At 40.2% G+C, this 19,855-nt stretch overlaps 1 protein-coding gene across 4 annotated transcripts in view; it reads right to left on the bottom strand.

Annotated features, from left to right (window-relative positions):
* The window catches only part of osbpl9 (oxysterol binding protein-like 9), a 41,988-nt gene that overhangs the window by 21,818 nt on the left and 315 nt on the right, over positions 1–19,855 (bottom strand). For 2 of the 4 annotated variants that reach the window (XM_042517066.1, XM_042517073.1), the window contains exons 2-4: positions 17,762–17,812; positions 14,195–14,273; positions 2,445–2,521 (exon numbers count right to left, since the gene is read on the bottom strand). In XM_042517066.1, the coding sequence (XP_042373000.1) occupies positions 2,445–2,521; positions 14,195–14,273; positions 17,762–17,812 (207 nt within the window). Of the gene's footprint in view, positions 1–944; positions 1,068–2,444; positions 2,522–14,194; positions 14,274–14,414; positions 14,433–17,761; positions 17,813–19,855 lie in introns of those variants that run through there. The other 2 variants (XM_042517087.1, XM_042517080.1) reach the window with 2 other exon arrangements.

Genomic DNA, 19,855 nt, shown 5'->3' with positions numbered 1-19,855 from the left:
CAATATCATTGTTGAGGTATTTGGTCAGAAATATTGTGATAATCTATCTCCATATCTCTATCTCATAAAATAAAATTTACTGCCAAACCATGCTGATTTTACAAGATTTCATCTTTGTCCTACTGTGAACCTTGCTCCTTAAGGGAGTGGAGCGAACAAACAAATGTGTTTTTTGTTTTTTTCCTTGAACATTTTAGTAAAAACTATGTCGATCTTATCTGCATTTAGAAGGCATTATTTAGTACAAGACCACACAACTATTACACAGCATTTAATTGTACAGGTGTTATACCATTCACAACGGGACATTTTTGCAGTAAATACACGTGAAGATAAACTAAATTAATGAAGGGAAACGAAGCTGATGTGGTCAAAACAAACAAAAATGCCCCTATCATTACACAATGACCAATATCTCATGTTTTGTCAACACATATAATGAAGGGGGAAGTGTTTTTTTTTTTGTTTTAAGACAGAGTAGTTAATTTTGGAAGCAGAAAGTTAGAGGCAGGTGGTCGGTTCATAAACAGCCTCTGTACCACCACGTCACTTCTTCAGTGTTCCTGAAATCTTCCCAGACGTCTGCATCTCCACTCCCACTCATTTGTAACACACACACACACACACACACACACACACACACACACACCTACACACACACAGAGACACACACACACACACACACACACACACACACATAAACAAAGAGAATATTTTAGAGCAGCCTGTAAAGTCTCACATATAAACACACACAAACCCACCCCACTACCCCAGACTCCACAAACAACACCCTCTCACCCTCCCCCTCCCTTCTGTTTCTGTTTGTCTTTCCTCACAGTGTGACCCACTTTAAAATGCTGCTGCCCCAGCAGCGCACTGCAGCCGTTAAAGTTCTCCTTGCTCTGGTGCAGTGGCGTTTGTGTTAGTGTGTGTGTTTTACTTACTGAGTGCCTCGCTCCAATGGACATGCTGCGTTAAACCTTGTACATCTCCCCCATCCGGCCACTTAGCCTGACACAAGATCGTTTTCTCTTTCTCTCCCTCCGTTATTCTGGTTTTCTCTCCCTACAGTAAAAACCACCAGCTCTGGGTGAAGTTAGCGTTCTTCCTTTCTCCCTCCTCCCTCCTCCACACAGAATCAGAAAACAATCTCCTCTTCTTGCTCTCCACTGCAGTCTGCCAATATATAAACCACAGCAGCAGTTAGCAGCGCAGCCAGTCTGGCTGCAGTATATCCTTCGGCAGCAGTTATCAGCTGAGCATTTGGTATGAAGGCAGACAGAGCGGAGTTAATCCAGGACCCTCCCCTGGCAGGAAAGGCACACTTCCTCTCACGCAGGCAGAGGAGAAAACACACAAAGCAGCAGCAAGTGCTGACAGGGACAAGCATTAACGGCCACTCTGATTGGCTGAGGCAGCAGAGGCAGATGTTTGGCAGCAAGCAGGTCTCAGATTGGTTACTGCTGCGTCACATGATGGTATGACAGCAGCGCGCTATCACTGCATGAGTGTGTGTATGTGTGTGCGCAACGTGCGAGCAGGCACACGTAGCACATCCGAAGGATTTGCCACAGAGGGAGGGAAGGCAGAAAAAAAAGGAAGGGAGGGGGCAAATAAAAAGGTTGGTCATGAGGGAGAAAAAGGAGGAGACGGGTGGAAAGAACTGCACAGAGAGGATGATGGGAGGGGAACAAGGAAGACGGTTTGGTTTGGGGAGCAAGGAGAGCAGGAAATAAGGTTGGCAAGAGGAACAACTAGAGGACAGGACAAGCAGGAAAAAGAACTGGCTAAGACACACTCATAATAAACAGATAAAAAAAATAACATGACAAAACAGACTGCCAGCAGATCAACGGTATATCAAACAGTCTTCCTATCAAACTAATCCTGGTCTCGATAACAGTCTAATATTGCCAAAACATCGTCCATTTATGCTGACATGAATGCCACCATTATTTTCCATTTATACTGGCACGATTCATCGCTGGCTCTTATGTGATACGCAATGAAATCCGGTATGAGCAAGATAATGCTGACAACCTTAGATGCAAAGTCCCCTTTAAAGTCATCACATGGGCATTGCGGTGAAGCAGAGAATAGGATTTACAGAGCATGCAAATGCACACAATCTGTGGTTAAACAAAAATCCCACATTGGAAGCTTTGATATCTAGATTACATCATAACCATTACTTTATGCTTACAAAATTTGCTCGCCAATTCTCTTTTTGACCACATTTATAGTTCAACTATTACAAAAAAAAAACATGCTAAGGCAAATACGTAATGCAAAGTTAAGCCACATATATGCTCACACAGGAATTAGCATAAACAGGAAAAACGACACGCAGCAAAACTATTTCTGGGAACCGTAGGGGATGGATTAGACACGCAGACAAACTGAAACTCACACAGACATATACAAACAAGTGCATGGATACATACTCTGAGTTGGAGGGTGTGACGGAGGATAGTTCCCTCTAAGGCGTGGATCCACTTCTCCCGCTCGTCTGCATCTCGGGCTGAGGAAAGAAGCACACAGACACACCCAGTGAGCCACGTTTTTCCATACTGACACCATCAGTAGCCATTAAACTCATGTTACACACTAATGACTGCAAGACACAACACTGAAAAGACATGAGTACTGGTGATACAGTGATGAACGCTGTACATTCTCCTAAGAGTTTGCTTTTTATCTAAAATACTTTAATTCTGCTTCAACTCATATTCGGGGCTGCAGAATTTATAATCACATGTATGCAGTTTCACAAATAAGACAAAAACCATACACTCTTCAATCTGTAGTAAACGAGAAAAAAAAAAAAAACAGAACACAATAAAAATGAACTGATTTTGATGAGAACGTTACTTCCTGGCCAAAAATCAAATGCAGAAAGATGTCTGGAGATTTCAGATGACAGATAGCTATAAATGTTCTTATAAAGGAACAGGGCGGCATTTTAAGTTAATGTAACAACTACTAAAGAAAGAGTCCAGCACATAATCCTAAACAGAGCCGGGCTGGCTGTTTCCCCCTGCCTTCAGTCTTAATGCTTAACTTAACTCAAAGTCTCCTGATTTTAGCTTTATAATTGAAGACATTTGGTTGGTATCTTCTCAACTAACTCTCAGCAAGAGAGCAAAAAAGTGTAATGCTCAAAATGCTCAATTTCTCCTTTAAATTGCATAGAATTAAATTGTAGTAATCAAGAGATGAGTTTCCACTTGGATATTTTAAGAGGTTGGAATTAAGCGCTTGCAATCACAGATGATTTTTTTGGTGTAAATATGTGTTATGTGTGCATCCGTATACTGTATACGTTATTTTTGTACACAGGTCTCTCCAATCCTAATGTGACTACCTGTTTAAACAAAGGATAAAATAAAATAAATAAATGAAAACAATTAGAGTGAAGAACAAGGCTACTTAGGCTTGTATTCAGCATGGAAAATACAATAATTTTAATGTAGCCATTTTTGCCCGATATTTTAAATCTGGATTTGCAAACACAACCGTACACTTTTTGGCATCTTGTTAGTGTTTAATGGGGAAAACACCTTGGATTTGGTTAGAGTTTTGGCCTTTGGCCCTGATTATTTCTGACACTTCCTGTACTTAAACAGCAGATTAAAATTTATTAGCTATCTCGCTGTGCTAGTTTGCTAACAGACTTAAATGAACACTTTGATCAGATAATCTTAAGGTGAAGCTACATCGAGCTTTACGTAATTAAAGTAGGCCTATCTTTCGCTATGCCAGCCCTAGAGAAAGGTCTGGCTGAACCCATCACAATTTGCATGAAGTGAAAAAAAAACTCTAGGTTGTTTGTAATTCTTTTTTTTTTTAGATTATTTTTTCACGCGTTTTTGTCTTTAATTGACAGAACAGCACAAATGTGAAAGGGGGAGAGACAGAGGGGGCAAAATGCAGCAAAGGGCCGCAGCTGCTGCGGTGAGGACACAGCCTCTGTACATGGGGCGCCGCTCTATCCACTGAGCCACCAGGGGCCCAATTTGGATTTCTTTTAAGTATAGACCAATCACGACTGTCTTGGGCGGCACTTAGCCAAGGATGCAGCAATAGTGCCCTTACAAAATGGTGTCAGAAGGGAACCTGTTTTGGTGCAGAGACGAGCCCTGGCATTAAAATGGCTAAATCCCCTCACAAGAAAATGCTACATCAAATAATAAAAGTGTTTAAGCGTGTATACGTTGATAGCTCAGAGGTCGTTGTTGTTTCACAGACAGCCTAAAACGAAGCGTGGAGATATGTCTGGCTGTGCAAGACTAGTTTCGCGTAGGGACAGGGATTTTGAAAGCAGTAACATGAATTAGGCGACCAATGACAATGACAGGCTTATGAACACAGTGTGCATCCTGTGAGCCAGACTAGATTTAAAGCAGCATTTAATTAAATACATAAACACTCAGATTCTGACTGAGCTCTCACATTCACTGAGCTCTCACATTCACTTAGTGTTCAGCTTTGACACCTTAAGCCTTATGTATGATAGTGAAGGGTGAATCAATTCCAAAAGAATCAATACTCCTATGATCATTGTAAATGTGAAGAGATAACACTCTGTCCAAGTGGGGAGGCACTACGGATTCTTGCCTCGTTTTTTGACATGGAGCCTTTGGGTCCAGAGCGTGAAATGGAGCTTGGCGAGGCTGCACCCTCAGAGCAAAGACAGAGAACAAACAGACTGCCAGTGACATTAAACAGTGACCCAATACAGGCCGACACGTGCAAAACACACATGCACACACACAGTGTGCAGAAGGCACATGCACACTTTTTGGTGCCAATGGCATACAGGGACACAACACTTTGTCCTCTATGAACATACGGGGAGGATTTAAAGGTATACTATCCTAAAATGCAATGTACAGACTCATACATAAGTAATCGCTCTAAATTATCACTAATGACCCTCTAGAGGTGTGTGGTGGTATATTTTTGTGCAGGGACTCTCTGCCTGTATTTTCTTATTTTCTGTGCTCGAGATGTTTGTGGGAATGAAGCCCCAAAGCGCTGAGGTGAGGTCGGGGTTTTATAAAAAGGTAGCAACCAAGTGCCAAACCCAACAGCAGCAGGCATCAAAATCACTTGTGCCATTGTGCCACCTCGCCGTTCTGTATAAACAGAATGATCAAAGAATGGCGGGGCGGAGGTAGAGATAGTAAAAGCAATGACTTGACCTGTGTACCAGGACAGCCAGCAGAGCGAGACTATAGGTAGGATGTCTTTGAAATTTTGAGGGTTTTTTATGTTTTCTTTCCAAGGAGATTAAATAGCCGCTAGCAGCAGTTAGTGGCTATTTAAAAAAAAAAAGAGTACACCACTGAAAATGTCCCCCAAATTGGAAAAAACAACGACATTTGGGAGCTCCTTACCCTTTGAGCAGAGGAAATGATCAGCAGCCATACAACAGGGATGGTAAGTGATTGTTATTGCATTGTTATGCCTTTGTTTTTGTTTAGAAAGGGCTGCCAGTGCCTATGTTATATGTCAAAGTAGAGGCAGACGCTGTTGTGTTAAACGTCACATCTGTCACGATTCTGCTTCCACTATGTGATCATGCTGTCTAAAATCACACACTTGAGTGGCATGACGCCGCCGATGTTTAGTACTATGTAAAAATGCGAAAGTGATGTAAAGACAGGACTTCATAGCAGCTCTATAGCGAGATCAGTGTGAAAATGACTTAAGAGGCACGACGACAAAAAACAAACAAACAAACAAATGAAAAAAGCAATTATAGCAAGGGAAAAGGCCAAACGAGACAAAAGTGAATCTGGGGGTCGGTTTTTATCTTTACTTTCACTGGTGAATGAGTTTAGAAACAGTAAATGACAACTCTGCATCATACAAGTTTTGTATGTAATTTAAGACTGTATATTAAGTATTACAGATTTTCAGGACTTGCACCTTTGCTCTGTGCATGTGAATGACAGCCACCCCGGTAAAAAAAAAAACTACATCTCTAAAAGCTGTGAAAGAAAGACTTAAGATATATGCCACTGGAAGAGCTGGCAAACTATATTCTGTGTAAAAGTCATTTTTCATTGAGCTGGAAACAAGACAGTACAGCAGATGAATGGCTGTGCTAGCGCAGAGACTGAGTTGTGCTACAGCAGAAAAGCTTTTAAAGACATTAAAAGGCAACAGAGGCTCAGGCCAATCCACTCAGACAGCGCCTCACTGGCCTCTCACTTTCCCCTCAGCCAAACAGACTCTCCAGAGGAACAGTTTACTGCGGCTAATGTTGTTTAGCTCTATTCATGACAGAGCAGAGGTAGTAGCAGGCCAACTGAACAAAAACAAATGCACTACCTGTATGAAGTGTGTCGCAGGTCAAATTTTTGTCCTTGCTTGCAGCTCACATGTACACCGTGATTTATATTAGGTAGGTATCAGCAGTTAGTCGACTCAGCAGATCCACAGTGTTAGTCTGTCAGCCAGTATACCAGTCACATGAGGAAACATACTGCAAGTCATGATAGTGGCAGTCATCTGACATGAACTCCTTTGTTAAACTGGAGTTACATATTAAAAAACTGCAAGTTGTTTGTCCTTTAATACTTAACTTGTCTTGATACAGACAAAGGGTTGGACTACACGCTAAAGTTAGAGGAATGGACAAAACTGAATAATATTAGGAAATGATTTACAACTATCTGGCCACAGTGTAGTAAAGCAGGAGTTCTGCTCCCTAGTGAGAAGAAGTTAAGGGTACTAATGAAGCAAAGACTTGTAACTATACGATGCCCATATAAAATAGATCCAGGAAGGACAGGCAATGCTTATCTAAGGGTTAAAGAAATCTAGAATATATGCCTTTCATTTATCTTTCCCAATCGGGAGATAAGAAATGAGGAGATTTTCCTGGTTTGAGATTATAGTGAAAAGGGTTTAAAGGGCTTGTTACGCACTGTGTTACAGCAATAATCAAATTTTTATAGAGGAACAAAAGGGGAAAAGGTCTTATAGCCACCAGCTTGGCCAGCATCTATTTTTTTTTAAACCTTTATACCTTCCTGACATTGAACCAGGGTGCACAGTATATGACATTTATGTAAAAAAATGGGGAAAAAAAGAAAGAAACGAGAATGTAGAAACTGAGCTGCTGGTGATAGAAGACACTGTAGCATGTATTGTCTATCTTATAAGCTGTGTTTCTAACATGCAATTAGCCTGCTGTAAGTCTTTCTGGGTTTAAATACTTATGGCACACAGAATAACAAGTAGACAGGAAATAAGCGCCATTTATGCTGGAAGACCTGATGATACAGGACACATCACTGGGCTAAACGGAGATGACGTATTGAATAAAATCATGTCGCCAATAAACTTCTTTTGTAGTTGGAAGAAGTCATCTCAAGATCAATCAATATATTTGTCACATGGAATTATACAATGATCACAGCGAAAAAATCCAGTGACATGTGTTCCCATCAGCTTCCTACACTGTTCAATCAGTCAGTCAAATTTAATTTATATACCAAACAAATTGAATGCAATTCAAAGTGCTTTACAGTTTGATTGAAGAAACAAAAACAAATACATACAAATACAACATATGAAATAAGTAAAATGGATCTTAAAAAAAAATCTGCTGTTTTACAATTGTCCATGTTTCAAGGTGATTTATGTAATCTATCACAGCGCTGCACTGCAGCCACCATGCAGTGAATTACAGCAGGACCAGCCGGGAGAGCACACCACATTCCCACCATCACACCTTTCCTTTTTTACCCTTAAGCACATGCTCCTCTCCTTCTCTCATTAGAATCCTCTGCTCTGTCAGATCGGCAAATAGAAAAAGAGTCACCTGTTTGAATGGTGCTGTCCAGGATTTAGCCAAATTTTGTTGAATTATAGGATATGATAGTTCCTGATATCCTGATAAAAACTGATGGGGCACGCAGGTCGTTCAGTTTATTTTCCAGCGTCTGTACACTGGCTAGCGGGATGCCAATTAAGCTGGCACCCAATTCTTCTCCATCTTCCTCGATGTTTACATTTGAGAACCTTGACCTGGCTAGTTATCAGCCACACACTAGCTTAAAGTTGTTAGAGAGGAGAGTTTACCGGATGGTGAGTTGATTTCCTCATCCTTATAATGACCTGCAGCCACATGCCACAACCATCAAACAACAACCACAAAAAGCACCACCAAGACCGAGCCTAAATTTAGCATAGCTTACAAAAAGAAGGGTTGGAAGCATCCATGCCCCATAACATTGATGTAACTAAAAGTGGCAATACTTCCAAACATGTCCTGTTATATTAACCCTTAGACTTCTAGTCACAATCTTACTCAGCTCAGCTGCCTGTTTCACCAGTAGAGACTGGTGGTGTATGAACAGTGTTTGCATCTTTGACAGTATTGAAAATGATACCTTTAGGATTTCTAAAAAAAAAACCCTGTTTTCCGAAATACCTTGATACCACTGCCAACAGTTACTAGCTGTAACTGCACAAACCTGACATTAACACACTCTTGAGTTTTATGATGCTGTTTAACCCTGTAAGAGTGTAACACAGTCTCAAAGCCCAGCCACTAAGTAGTACCAAAACACAGGAAGGTGTGCTGACTAAACCCTATTACTGTGGGCTCTGATGCTTCTCAGATAAAGGAAAGCAGAGACGCACAGCAAGGCTATTAGAAGATCAAGCCCATACAGGAAGTACTGTAACCCACACCAATAAACTCCAACCTATCCACCTACACACACACACTTTCCTAATAATCACAGACAGACTCTGTCAGATATTGGATCAAGACCCATGATAAATGCAGACATACAAAGCCAGTTGCTGTTGCTCGCAGTTGCTGAAATGCCCGAAAAGAAGATACTGATGCCAAATGAAACAGCGAGTTTCCACATGCAGCCAATACAGAGCAGCACATTGTCAGGCTGCACATTGACAGCAGAGGTCACCTCATATCCAGCATGGATAACAGATACCAGGTCAATACATTTCCAATAAAGGGTATGTGTTGCTCTAATCTGATCACATGATGCAACCCCTCTCACCACCACTGAATGGCTAAACAAGCCTACTATCAGGATTATATGATGAATAGAGCTGCAAGACCAAGAGGAAAACAAACCAATATCATAATCAACAAACTGTGAAGTCCATCAGAAACAAAATTCATCCACACACAGATATCCACGGTTAGGAGCCAGGATTTCAAATGTCTTACTTAATTGCAGTAATCCTCTTCTGTTTAGTCTTGAAAAGGTCAGTAAAAATTTGAATTGTTTCAATGCCGCAACAGCTCTTTTGTTCTTCAATGCATTTTTCCTCTGCAAATTCACCCAGCAGATGCTGAATATTTGTGTGTCAGAGGGAAGTCACCAACTTCCACATGAAGAGATATCACGTACATGCCTTTTATTCTATCTACTCGATTTTCATACTGATTTCATGCTCCAAGTATTTGTCACTGTAGCCTCAATTACACAGCTTAGAATAAAGTAAAAAGCTGCATGGAAATGAGAGGAGCTGGGACAGACATGCAATGTCCTTGGCTGGATTGAACCAAGGACATTTAACCCCTAAGATAGCAGAACATTCCCTATATTGTGTTTTTATTTGTTTATTTGCTGCGTTCTGAAAATGCAGTAAAAGACTGTTATTATATATATATACACCAATATATTGGTATACTGCTGGCGTCAGCTTACATCCATTTGAAAAGTAATTTTATTACCAGTCCCATATACTTGGTCAACTATAAAGCAAGCAACTCTGCGAACATTCTTTGGAAGAATTTGTCTCGTCATACTTCTGCTAAATCAGTCACAAAAAAAAGAATCATGGCCTAGTTTACACTAACTTAACATGCACATGCCCAAAAATCTGACAACCATCTTCTGCTACCCTTTTTACCTCTTATGTGTGCCACCCCATACTCTTATGTTTCTAACTTACATCGAGCAAACTGTATTCAGCTTTGGTTTGTGAATTAAATGTATATGAAACACACAATGAAACTACTGGTAGTTTCAGTAACTTAAACTGCAGAAAATGCCATCATGGACAAGTACACAAAGACACAGGTCGCTAGTTTCTATCCAGCATGCACAATTTCCACACACGCGGGCAGATACCATGTCGCGACAAATCAACATACTACCAGCACATGTGATGTATTCTTAACGCAAGGATTCTTTTCCCATCCAAGTCGTCAGGGTATTGTATCACAAAGATTTTTTTATGACGTTCAGCCTCCCCCATAATGCTGCTCCTTCTTTCTCCAAAGGCCTCGGTGAATTATTCATCCTTCCCCTCCTCTCTCTCCTCCTGCCATCTTCAGACAAGCTGATGAAATATTTCAGTACATCCTCCAACGGGAGGACGGAGGGTCCGATGCACAGGACTGCAACCTGTCAGTTAAGTGGTAGCTACCAAAATGAGGTGCAAAGAAAATGCACAATTTTGGAGGTCAATGAAGAAGGGTTGCCTTGGCGATACCTGATCAGGACTTTGGTAATTTAATCTATGATTTTGCTCCAATTGTGTAGTGAAAACATAAAATGCTCTGGATTGGCTGAGCCATGAGTGATCTGCACTTGGGGACATCTTTCTGACTAAATACACAAGTCCAGATGCCGTCCTGAAAGAACACAGTGGCAAAAATGGCCGAGGTGGGAAAAGTTAAACAAGATGATAGCAGACAGTGCAGGTGATATCGAGGTGAAGGGGGTCCCTGACACGATAAAGAGAGCATGAGGGGGATACTCATCCTGACCTGACGGTCTGGACTATCAGGGTGGCCTGACAGTAAGGGCGGAGAAGACAAGAGATTGATAGCTACTGTACATAAGAGGAGGCATGTGAGAGCAGAGAGGGGGAAAGAGGAAAAGGGAAAGCTAAAGGGCTCTCAGGCAACTCTGATGCACCGCCGGGGGAGAGGGGCCGATGAATAATGGATGCTTCTCTAAATAGAAAGACAGCACAGAGCTGCACTCCGGGCTAACACAGTGGCCGGCCGCCTCAGAACTACACTTAAACCTGTGAGCTGGACTGTCCCGTAAGAGGAAGTATCATGGCTCATTCCTGGAAATTGTTTTTTTTACACGTTAACATGACACGCGCTTCTAAAATGAGCAATTTATCAGCAGATGTAGTGGTCACTGGAAATTTAAATTACAGTAAATGGTATCCGTCTATAGTTTTTACCTCTCTTAACCTTGGCAGTGAGGCTCTACCCATCACAAAGACACAGACATACCTTACCCACGCAGCCCATACGTAATGGCACGAAAGTTTATATTTAGACGGACACTTTAAGATGCTGCTGTGAATCCTGGGAGACTGACTGCATAACATGTTCAGACCAGGATCGTTTTACAGATACAGAGAAATCTCCTCCTGCCTAACATCCTGTGGATCTCCTGATATCCAAGCCAACAGTTGATGTATTCAGAATGCTCTCAACACATTTAATGATAGTTTCCTGCCCCCTGCTCAATGGTGACTTTGTAATTTTTATATGAATGTGCCCAGAGATGTTCCAATAAAAAAAAACAAAAAAACAAACGCTGTTGGAACATTTTAATCGGGTCATATTTATGTGAATGTCACCATTTATCATGTGCTCAATATAATTAATTTACTCATGGTAATGATGACATGTTATGATCGTTTTAAGCAGAAAAGCCTCACCAGGATCAGGGTCACAAATTAGTATTGGCTCCAAAATTTCATATTCAGTACATATGTTTTTATGTTATTGTAATATGTTATATGGTTTTTTGCACAGCCTCTGACAAATACACGAATAAATCAAATAAAAATAAAAACATTTACTGCCATTTTTTTGCCTGTTCCTGCTGTGGTGACACCTGAGGTTGTACAGCACCCCTCCATCTTCAGACACACGTGTACAGAGCTAAGAACCGGCTTCCCACACATTTTCAGGGACAAAATCTCCAAACTTCTCCATGACTTTTCAAGGAACCATAATAAAGATGTTTTTCAATACTTTCAATGATTTTGGCTGATTCCATTACTTTTTCAGGCCTTAAAAATGTGCAATTACATAACTTTTCCTGGTTGTCAATGACCACGGGTACCTTTGAAAAAATGTGTGATTAAAATGCCTCTCTCACTTTAGGGCATGTAAAGGTTAAAAGTTATAAAAGGAAAACATCGAATGGTTTCAACTCACACTGGCTATTCCTTTTTACCAGGGTGTAGGTGTCTGGAAAAACGATGTGACCCAGTGACATTTCATTACTTGTGCTTAGTCAAAAAGATCATTATGGGGGTCACAATGTGCTACAAAGCTTCAGACTGTCCTGTACGAGAATATGCTGCTTCAAAGATAACTTACCACTCTGCAGATTTAGCTGATATAAAAGAAGCAGAATTGTTGAACTGATGTAGAAATGTTTAAATGTAAAGTGATCTCATGAATGCTATTGTATGGTAAAATGGCATTGTCATATTTACTACATGTGCTATATCATCTATGTTGTCTGTGTTGCCTTTTCATGCGAGCTCTACACCCTGTCAGAATTTAATTTCACTCTTTAAGGCCATTAAGGTTTTTGAATAATGCTCTTAAATTTGGACTCATTAAAATTAGAATATAATTTGCATACACTGCTGCTCTTCGCCCGATGTAGAAGTCTCTCAGACTAATTATTCAGATAATGAGGCATTACAGTTGATGTGAAGGAATCTAATTAACTGTGGCACAGAAAGTTCCACAAGAAATAAAGACAATGACATTTGAGCTATTATTCTCTGACAAGCACATCTCTATAAAATGTGCATACAATTATTACTATCGTGACTGGAAAAAACCCAAAAAACAAAGATTACATCACTGTTAAGCCAAGCCAGCAGGATCAATGAAAAGCAGAACAATCACCAGTAACAACAAACACACTGTTCTAAATAACACACCTATTCTGTAAAAACATTTGACTGATTCAGGACACTGACGCACACTCTTCTCTCCTCAATAATTCCTCACAGCCGACAGCCGCTTCACAGGCTACTTTACACTGCTCCGAACTGTCCTTGAACCTCAATAACAGACCATTTCACCTGAGCGCTACAGAACACACTGCTCCACCCTGACTGCACATCCCAGAAGACAAACAAACAACGCCTCCTTTCGATCCTTTTGCCCGGGACTGGCATGCATGCTGACCATGAGACGTGCACGGTTTTCTCCTTACCCTTCCGTTTGTAGAACCACAGCATACAGCTTCGGAACACAGACATGGGAGAGGGCATGGAGGAGGTGAGAGGGGCGGGGAGCCCATGGACTGTGGCTGGTGACCCTCAAGAAGGAGGTGAAAGGGGGGAAGGTGGGGTCTGGTGGTAAAGTGTGAGGGGTTTGGTGTTGGCAGGGGGGGGGGGGGGGGTGAATACAAATGAACAAATGGAAGGACAGAGATGAAGGAAAGGTGGAGAAGGTTAGTTCAAGACCTGGTGGAGTGATAAGAGTAAAAAAGGTGTCTGCGGTGTACTGGACTGGACAGCTCCCTGTCAAAAAAGAGGGAAGGGTTGGCAAGATGGGGGGATGGGGGGTGGGCGATGCTGTAGCTGGGAGCCAATCCTGTCCCTATGGAATGACTGGTTGGGAGATAGCGTGCGGCGGCAGCGGTGCAGAGAAGGTGGACAGCAACCAGAAGAGACCTGAGCTCAGCTTCCAGCTCAGCAGTATTCCCTTATTATTCCCAGAGGCTTAACTGCAGAGACACACAAGCAGCAATCTTCCTCCTCAGCCACAGTCAGGAGGGCCGAGGGAAAAAAAAGAAGCCTTACTTGCTTGTATTTTTCCAGAGGAATCTGTCTAGCTTGCAGTGGAACAAATCCTGTTTATCTACAGAAATGCATGTCAGTCCAACTTCGCAGAGCTTGAAGAGGTTCCACAGGAAGGGAGAAAAAAGCTCAAATGCACGCAGCACGCGTTGACATTGTGTAGATGCCTGTGTGCATGTGTTTCCTGGCATTAGGGCAGATCAATCCAAGTCTTTAAAAGGCGGGGAGGGAAAGAGGAGTGAGAGAGGGAGAGAGAGAGTGAGATAGATGGAGAGAGCAAATGAACAGCAGGGATGGATGCAAAAAAGATCCCGAGGAAAACGAGCCAGTGCTTGCAACGCAGAGAAGAGGGGGCATAAAGAGAACAAAATAAAAAAGAGGTACATCTCACCTTGGAAATGGAAAGTCTTCTGGTCCACTGTGATGGTGAACGTGCTGTCGTCCTCGTCATCGATGCCGATCACAGCTCCCTGGGCAAACAGAGAGAGAGAGCGAGGGGGAAAAAAGCAGACAGTCAGGCAGTGGGACACGTCACACTCCACTTTCCATCTCTATCCTCATGCCCTCCACATGTTCCAACAGCCACTGACTGGCTCTCTATTATAAATTACCCTTGGTTCGTCTTGGTACCTCACTCTCTCCCCATCTGAAGCTCCATCTCGTCTTTCCTTACCATCTCTTTCTCACAATCACTCTGTGTTTCGCTCTCACACACACACATGCGAGTGCAGCCTTTTGGAACATGGCAGAGAAGAAGGGTGGGGAGGAGGAGGTGGGATTTGGGAGAGTGAAGGAGGAGAAAGACAGTGAAGGGTGGAGAGAAAAAGAAACAGCGGACCAGCAGCCAGCAGCCGATGGGAGAAAAAGAGCTGCAGAGAAACAGCCTGCTGGCTAGCTGGGACATTAGCTCCTAGCAACCAAAACAGGGTGTGTGACTCAGAGCTTCCTTACAAAGCAAATCTGAAAGTAATAAAAAATAACAGCTAACAGCTACTTCAGGGGATGGATAAGATATGGGAACAGCTGTAAAATATTTTGCAGTACTATCACCCTCCATAAATACCACCTTTAAGAAACTTAAAATAATTAATTAATGTTCAGTTGCTGACTCTCAGCAAGCAATTAACACCATAAGTATAGTTGCCTAGCTGCAAAATTATGATTCATTTCACCCTTTTCTTAAAAAGCAAATTCTACAATCTCACATTTTCTATGTTAGATTTTGATAAATAGTCACACCACATGACACAACAATAATGAACAAGGCCACTCTTAAAGGGACAGTTCCCCCTAAAATGAAAAGAGTCATAAATGTCCCCCCTTTCCCATAGTGCTATTAATAAATATAGATTATTTTGACGCGGGTTGTTGAGTGTTGGAGTTATCGGCCGTAGAGATGGCTGCCCTCTCTCCAGTATAATGGAACTAAATGGCACTTGGCTTGTGGTGCTCAAAGTGCCAAGACAAGACATGTAATGTAAAAGCCCGTTCTATCAGAAACAACTTGGTGTTCTGTAGTGAGGTGATTGAAAAAAGGAGATGTCAGATATATAGGTCCAAAAATAAGCATGTAAATAAAAGTATATTAGTGTTTCTACATTGGATGTACAAAGAGATGTCTCAAGGACTGACTGAGGACCACAATGAGACAATGTCTTCTGGTTGCAGACGGAGTAGTATACAGTTCACAGTCCTACACAGGCAATTTAATACACATATCCGGGTCTGCATGAAGAAATGGAGTGCTCTCCATAAAAACTGTTCATGGCTGTACCTCATAAAGTAGATGCATTGTACTAAATGATCTGATCTGTAAAGTAATCATTTTTAATATTATAAGATCGCTGTGATGATGAGTTTCTATTGTCATTTCATTCTGTAATGGAATGATGTTTAAATCAATTGCATTGTATATGTAGTGCAAGTGTCACGTGGTAGTACAGTATCTGTGCCCTGATCTCTCAACCAGAGTAAAGCTCAGCAAAAACTGACAGTAAAGATTTATGAATCCATTACTGAACATGGACTGTACTTTGTTCTACAGCTCTTAATTGTAGTTACTTTTGGACACTGGGTAACTTTTACTTTAAAAAGTATGATTAATATGGCACAATTAAAAACTCAGTTGCCTTGTGGACAACAAACAGTTCAACAAACAGTATAGTACTACAATAGAGGTTATGACAGCACATAAAACAAGACTGTGCATGCCTGGTTTAGCAAGACAACAGACAGAGCCTGTGGTAAACATGCTTCGTAACAAACTGACAGTCAGTTCACGGTTTGGTAGAATATAAAATACAAGACTTGGAGTTTGATACTAGCAAATATTTTTAAAAACTGATAATAGGCAAGGCTTTTCATTTTTCCTTAGGCATAAAAAAGTTAAAAGATTTTTTTTTATTTTAATTTGTACAGATGTTTTGACTTAAAATCTTTTTTTTGTGTGGATCAGTGTCAAAAATTCTAATTTGATTTAAAATTGTAAATACAAACAAAACACAAGTCTTAAGGACATGGATAACTTCAGCCATTGTTATTAATAAAGTTTCATTTACAGTGATTTAATTTTCAGCTCCATTATGCATATCGCCAAATAACTGTATCGCAATAGATTGTGCCACATTGATCCACACCTAACTGAAACCTCTGACCTGTGACTGTTTGTTCATAAATGACACAGGATCCTCTTTATAGGAAGTTTCAGGAGATACTTCCTCCCTTCACTGAGGTCAACACAAACAATGCCCTCGGTCCCAAAACAGGTGCAGTGACATAAAACACAAGTTTCAGTACTGCTTCTGCAAAAACTCATGAGAAACTTTACCTCCTCGATTTTATAATCAATCATCTGGAAAATAACATGAGAGACGCTTGATAAGTGTCTGCCAGGTTCTGGCTTGTAAATGCAAGTCTACAAGTTGGATTAATTTGGATGAAGAGGAAACGCCAGGCCCAACTTAGCCTTTTACAAAAAGTCACAACTGCCTCCATAAAGGAGACAAACGTCAATGTTATCCTGAGTGTTTCTATTCAGTGTATGTAATCCTACGTTTTATGTCTGCCCCTCTGTTGGCTTCTTTCAAGACAGATACAACACACTAAATTTGTAGGCTCAGTCCCCTGAAAATCCTGCTGAATTGGGACTCTTTCCTTCCTCTTCTAATAAGATTTTAAACAGGTATCTTCGTACAGTAGCTGCTGCCATCTAGTGGACAACACTAAATATTGAAAACATGTTGTAAAGTCAAATGTCTTAACTAGGGGTGCTAAAAAGTGGATTTTTGTTTGTTTGTTTGTTTGTTTGTTTATTAAGATTACCATTAGCTTCTGTGTTAAACAGTAGTGACTCTTCCTGGGGTCTCCATTGTTTTCATTAACAATATTCCATTTACTAGATTAAATATATAAATACACATCCATAACATTCAAACAGACACTTTAACTAAACACATTGCAACACTAATACAACACACAAAGATAAATAAAACGGTCTAATATACAGTAGAACTACATAATAATTTATCTCTTCAATAGGTGAGAAAATAAAGTACCTGGAAACTGATCAATTAAATCACAAGAAAAAGTAGATAGATAGCTCAAAATCAATTTCATATCTTAAAGACCATTAAAAGCATATATGTGATGGAGATGTGGATATGGCTGCAGGAAGTTACTGACATCTGCTCAATCAGGCCAATAAACCACATATTGCAAATAGTATAACTGCCTCTATGGGTTCAAAGAGATTGACAAAGCAGACCAGGTCAGAAAGTCATACATGTGATGTGTTGTACTGCATTTAGGACAACAGTGCCCTGAAAATGTGGAAACTCTTTCCGAATACCAGGTAAAGCAGGGCAGCAACCCAGCCAAGCCTGCAGAGTATTTATGTAGTTTATCAAAAGACAACTGTGTCAGGAATAGTATGGTCTTGAGATCGACCTGAAAATCTTACCCTAAGTCTCACACAGCCTCTTCTGGATCCTCGCATCATCTTGTCCTTTGACTGTAAATCAGCAACAGAACAAATCGGGGATTAATACAATTAGTATGCTGGGCTAAACTGCATTGTCAGGTTCTACTGTATGTCACCAAGCTATTAATATCTATAAGCTATTTGATCCAATTACAGTAAAGATTCTGCTTTTAAAAGAGTTGAGAGAGAAGACTGCCCTCTTCACTCATGCTTTCAATTTGAAAGTAAAAGTTTTTAAAAATCATATTACAAAATAATCTTAAGATAAAATAGAGCCGATTTGAATAAAAAAATCATACACTAAATGAGGGTAGAGGAGATGACAGAAGTCTGCCTCAAAGTATGATGCGGCTGGACAGAAAATCAAACGTCTGTTTTAGTTATTTTCAAAGGGGGAGACTTTTTACACCTTTAATTTTTAAAAAATAGTTTCAAGATTGCATTCTGGTAGGAAAACGCTGGTTTGACCCTTGAAACCTGGATCAACATAAGTTTTCTTGTGCTGTGTTGAGATGTCTTTCACTGGCTATTTATTAAACCTAGGCCAATTGGTTTGATCTCTTTCGAAACATCAAGATAAAAAGCAATGTGCAACTTGGCAAGAAATGTCCCGTACATTGCAAGACATTAGTAAAAGGCGACAAGAAAATAGCCAGAAAATTAGTTTAAAGAGGAAAACAAAAAAATTCTGAGGAATACTGTGCAGAAAACTGTATGTATATTATTATATCCACATATTTATAATTATGATACAGAAACACACACACACACACACACACACACACACACACACATTTATTTATTTATTTCCTTTTTTTTTTTTTTAAAAGTTAAAGACTTTATTATTTTATTTTTGAACTTTTTTTGGTACTTTCACTTTGCTTTTTGTGTGTGCTTATTTTTAACTTTTCTTGTTAAGTTGCTCATTGCTTTCTCTCTATGTTTTTGGAAGAAGTCAAACCAATTTGTTTTGATTTTAACAGGTTAACTAAAACCCCGTCATTGTAACGGATAAATAGGCTATAATAATTCTGCAGTATGGGTCAACAGATTATCAGCCTGGCCGATTATTATTTAGTATTTTGCCAATTATCTGAATTGGCATTTTGTTTTCATGATCACCGATAAAATTAATAATTAAAAAGTGTAAATGAAATGTCAGCGTGGGAGGAACTTTTACTATATTAAACCTTATGGTGCTATCTTTATTCAATCCTTTTTAATATAAATTTTTACTTGTCTTTTTTTATTAAAAAGAGGTTGCTGGGAATTTTCTGTATATGATGTTGAATGTTTCAGTTTTGATTAAACATTTGCTAAAGGCATTTAAACAATGTTCTGTGTTGGGGTTTGTTATATTACAAATTCTAAATATTGACCGAAAATTTTCAATAATTTTTATTGTAAATGCATATTGATTCCAAATGTTGGTTATCAGTCTCGTTTACTACTAATAATCGGTATCGGCCCCGAAAAACCAACATCGGTCGACCCCTATTCTATCATACAGAGATACGGTAAAACCGCGATATTTTCTGATACGGTTATCATACCTGGAATATCTCATACTGTTGCATCTACCTATTTACCCCACGTTACCCAAATTACCTACCAAACTAAGTTACCTACCTAAGTCACAAGATAAATAACGATTTAAGGACAGTCAACTTGCTGAGAGGAGTGGACAGCACTACCACTAGTTGTCACCTTTCTTACAACTTGTTTAACAAACAGTAACACTGACCGTTTGTTATCTGCTTTCCTCTCGACATGACTCATCAAAGTATCGAATTAACTGACATGGAATTTATCAAATATCTAACGTTGGCAGCTGTTCTCCTCCGTCGGTGTCTCGTTAGCTTTTTGGCTAGCAAACCAGCGATTGTCCGTCTCTTATTTAACCACCAGACACAAATAAAATCTCGCCGACATACATAATCATATCTCCGTCTCACTTAATAATGTTAATTGCTCGTAATAATGTTACGCCGACTCGGTGTATTTCAGCTGATAGCTTTGCTAGCTAGCTAATTTAGCGGAAGTGTCGAAAAAACACTGTGACGCGATTGGTCA

The sequence above is a fragment of the Plectropomus leopardus genome, chromosome 3 (genome assembly GCF_008729295.1).
Source record: "Plectropomus leopardus isolate mb chromosome 3, YSFRI_Pleo_2.0, whole genome shotgun sequence".
NCBI lineage: Eukaryota > Metazoa > Chordata > Actinopteri > Perciformes > Serranidae > Plectropomus > Plectropomus leopardus.
Note: the sequence above shows the minus strand (reverse complement) of the source record. Positions and strands in the feature narration are given on the sequence as shown.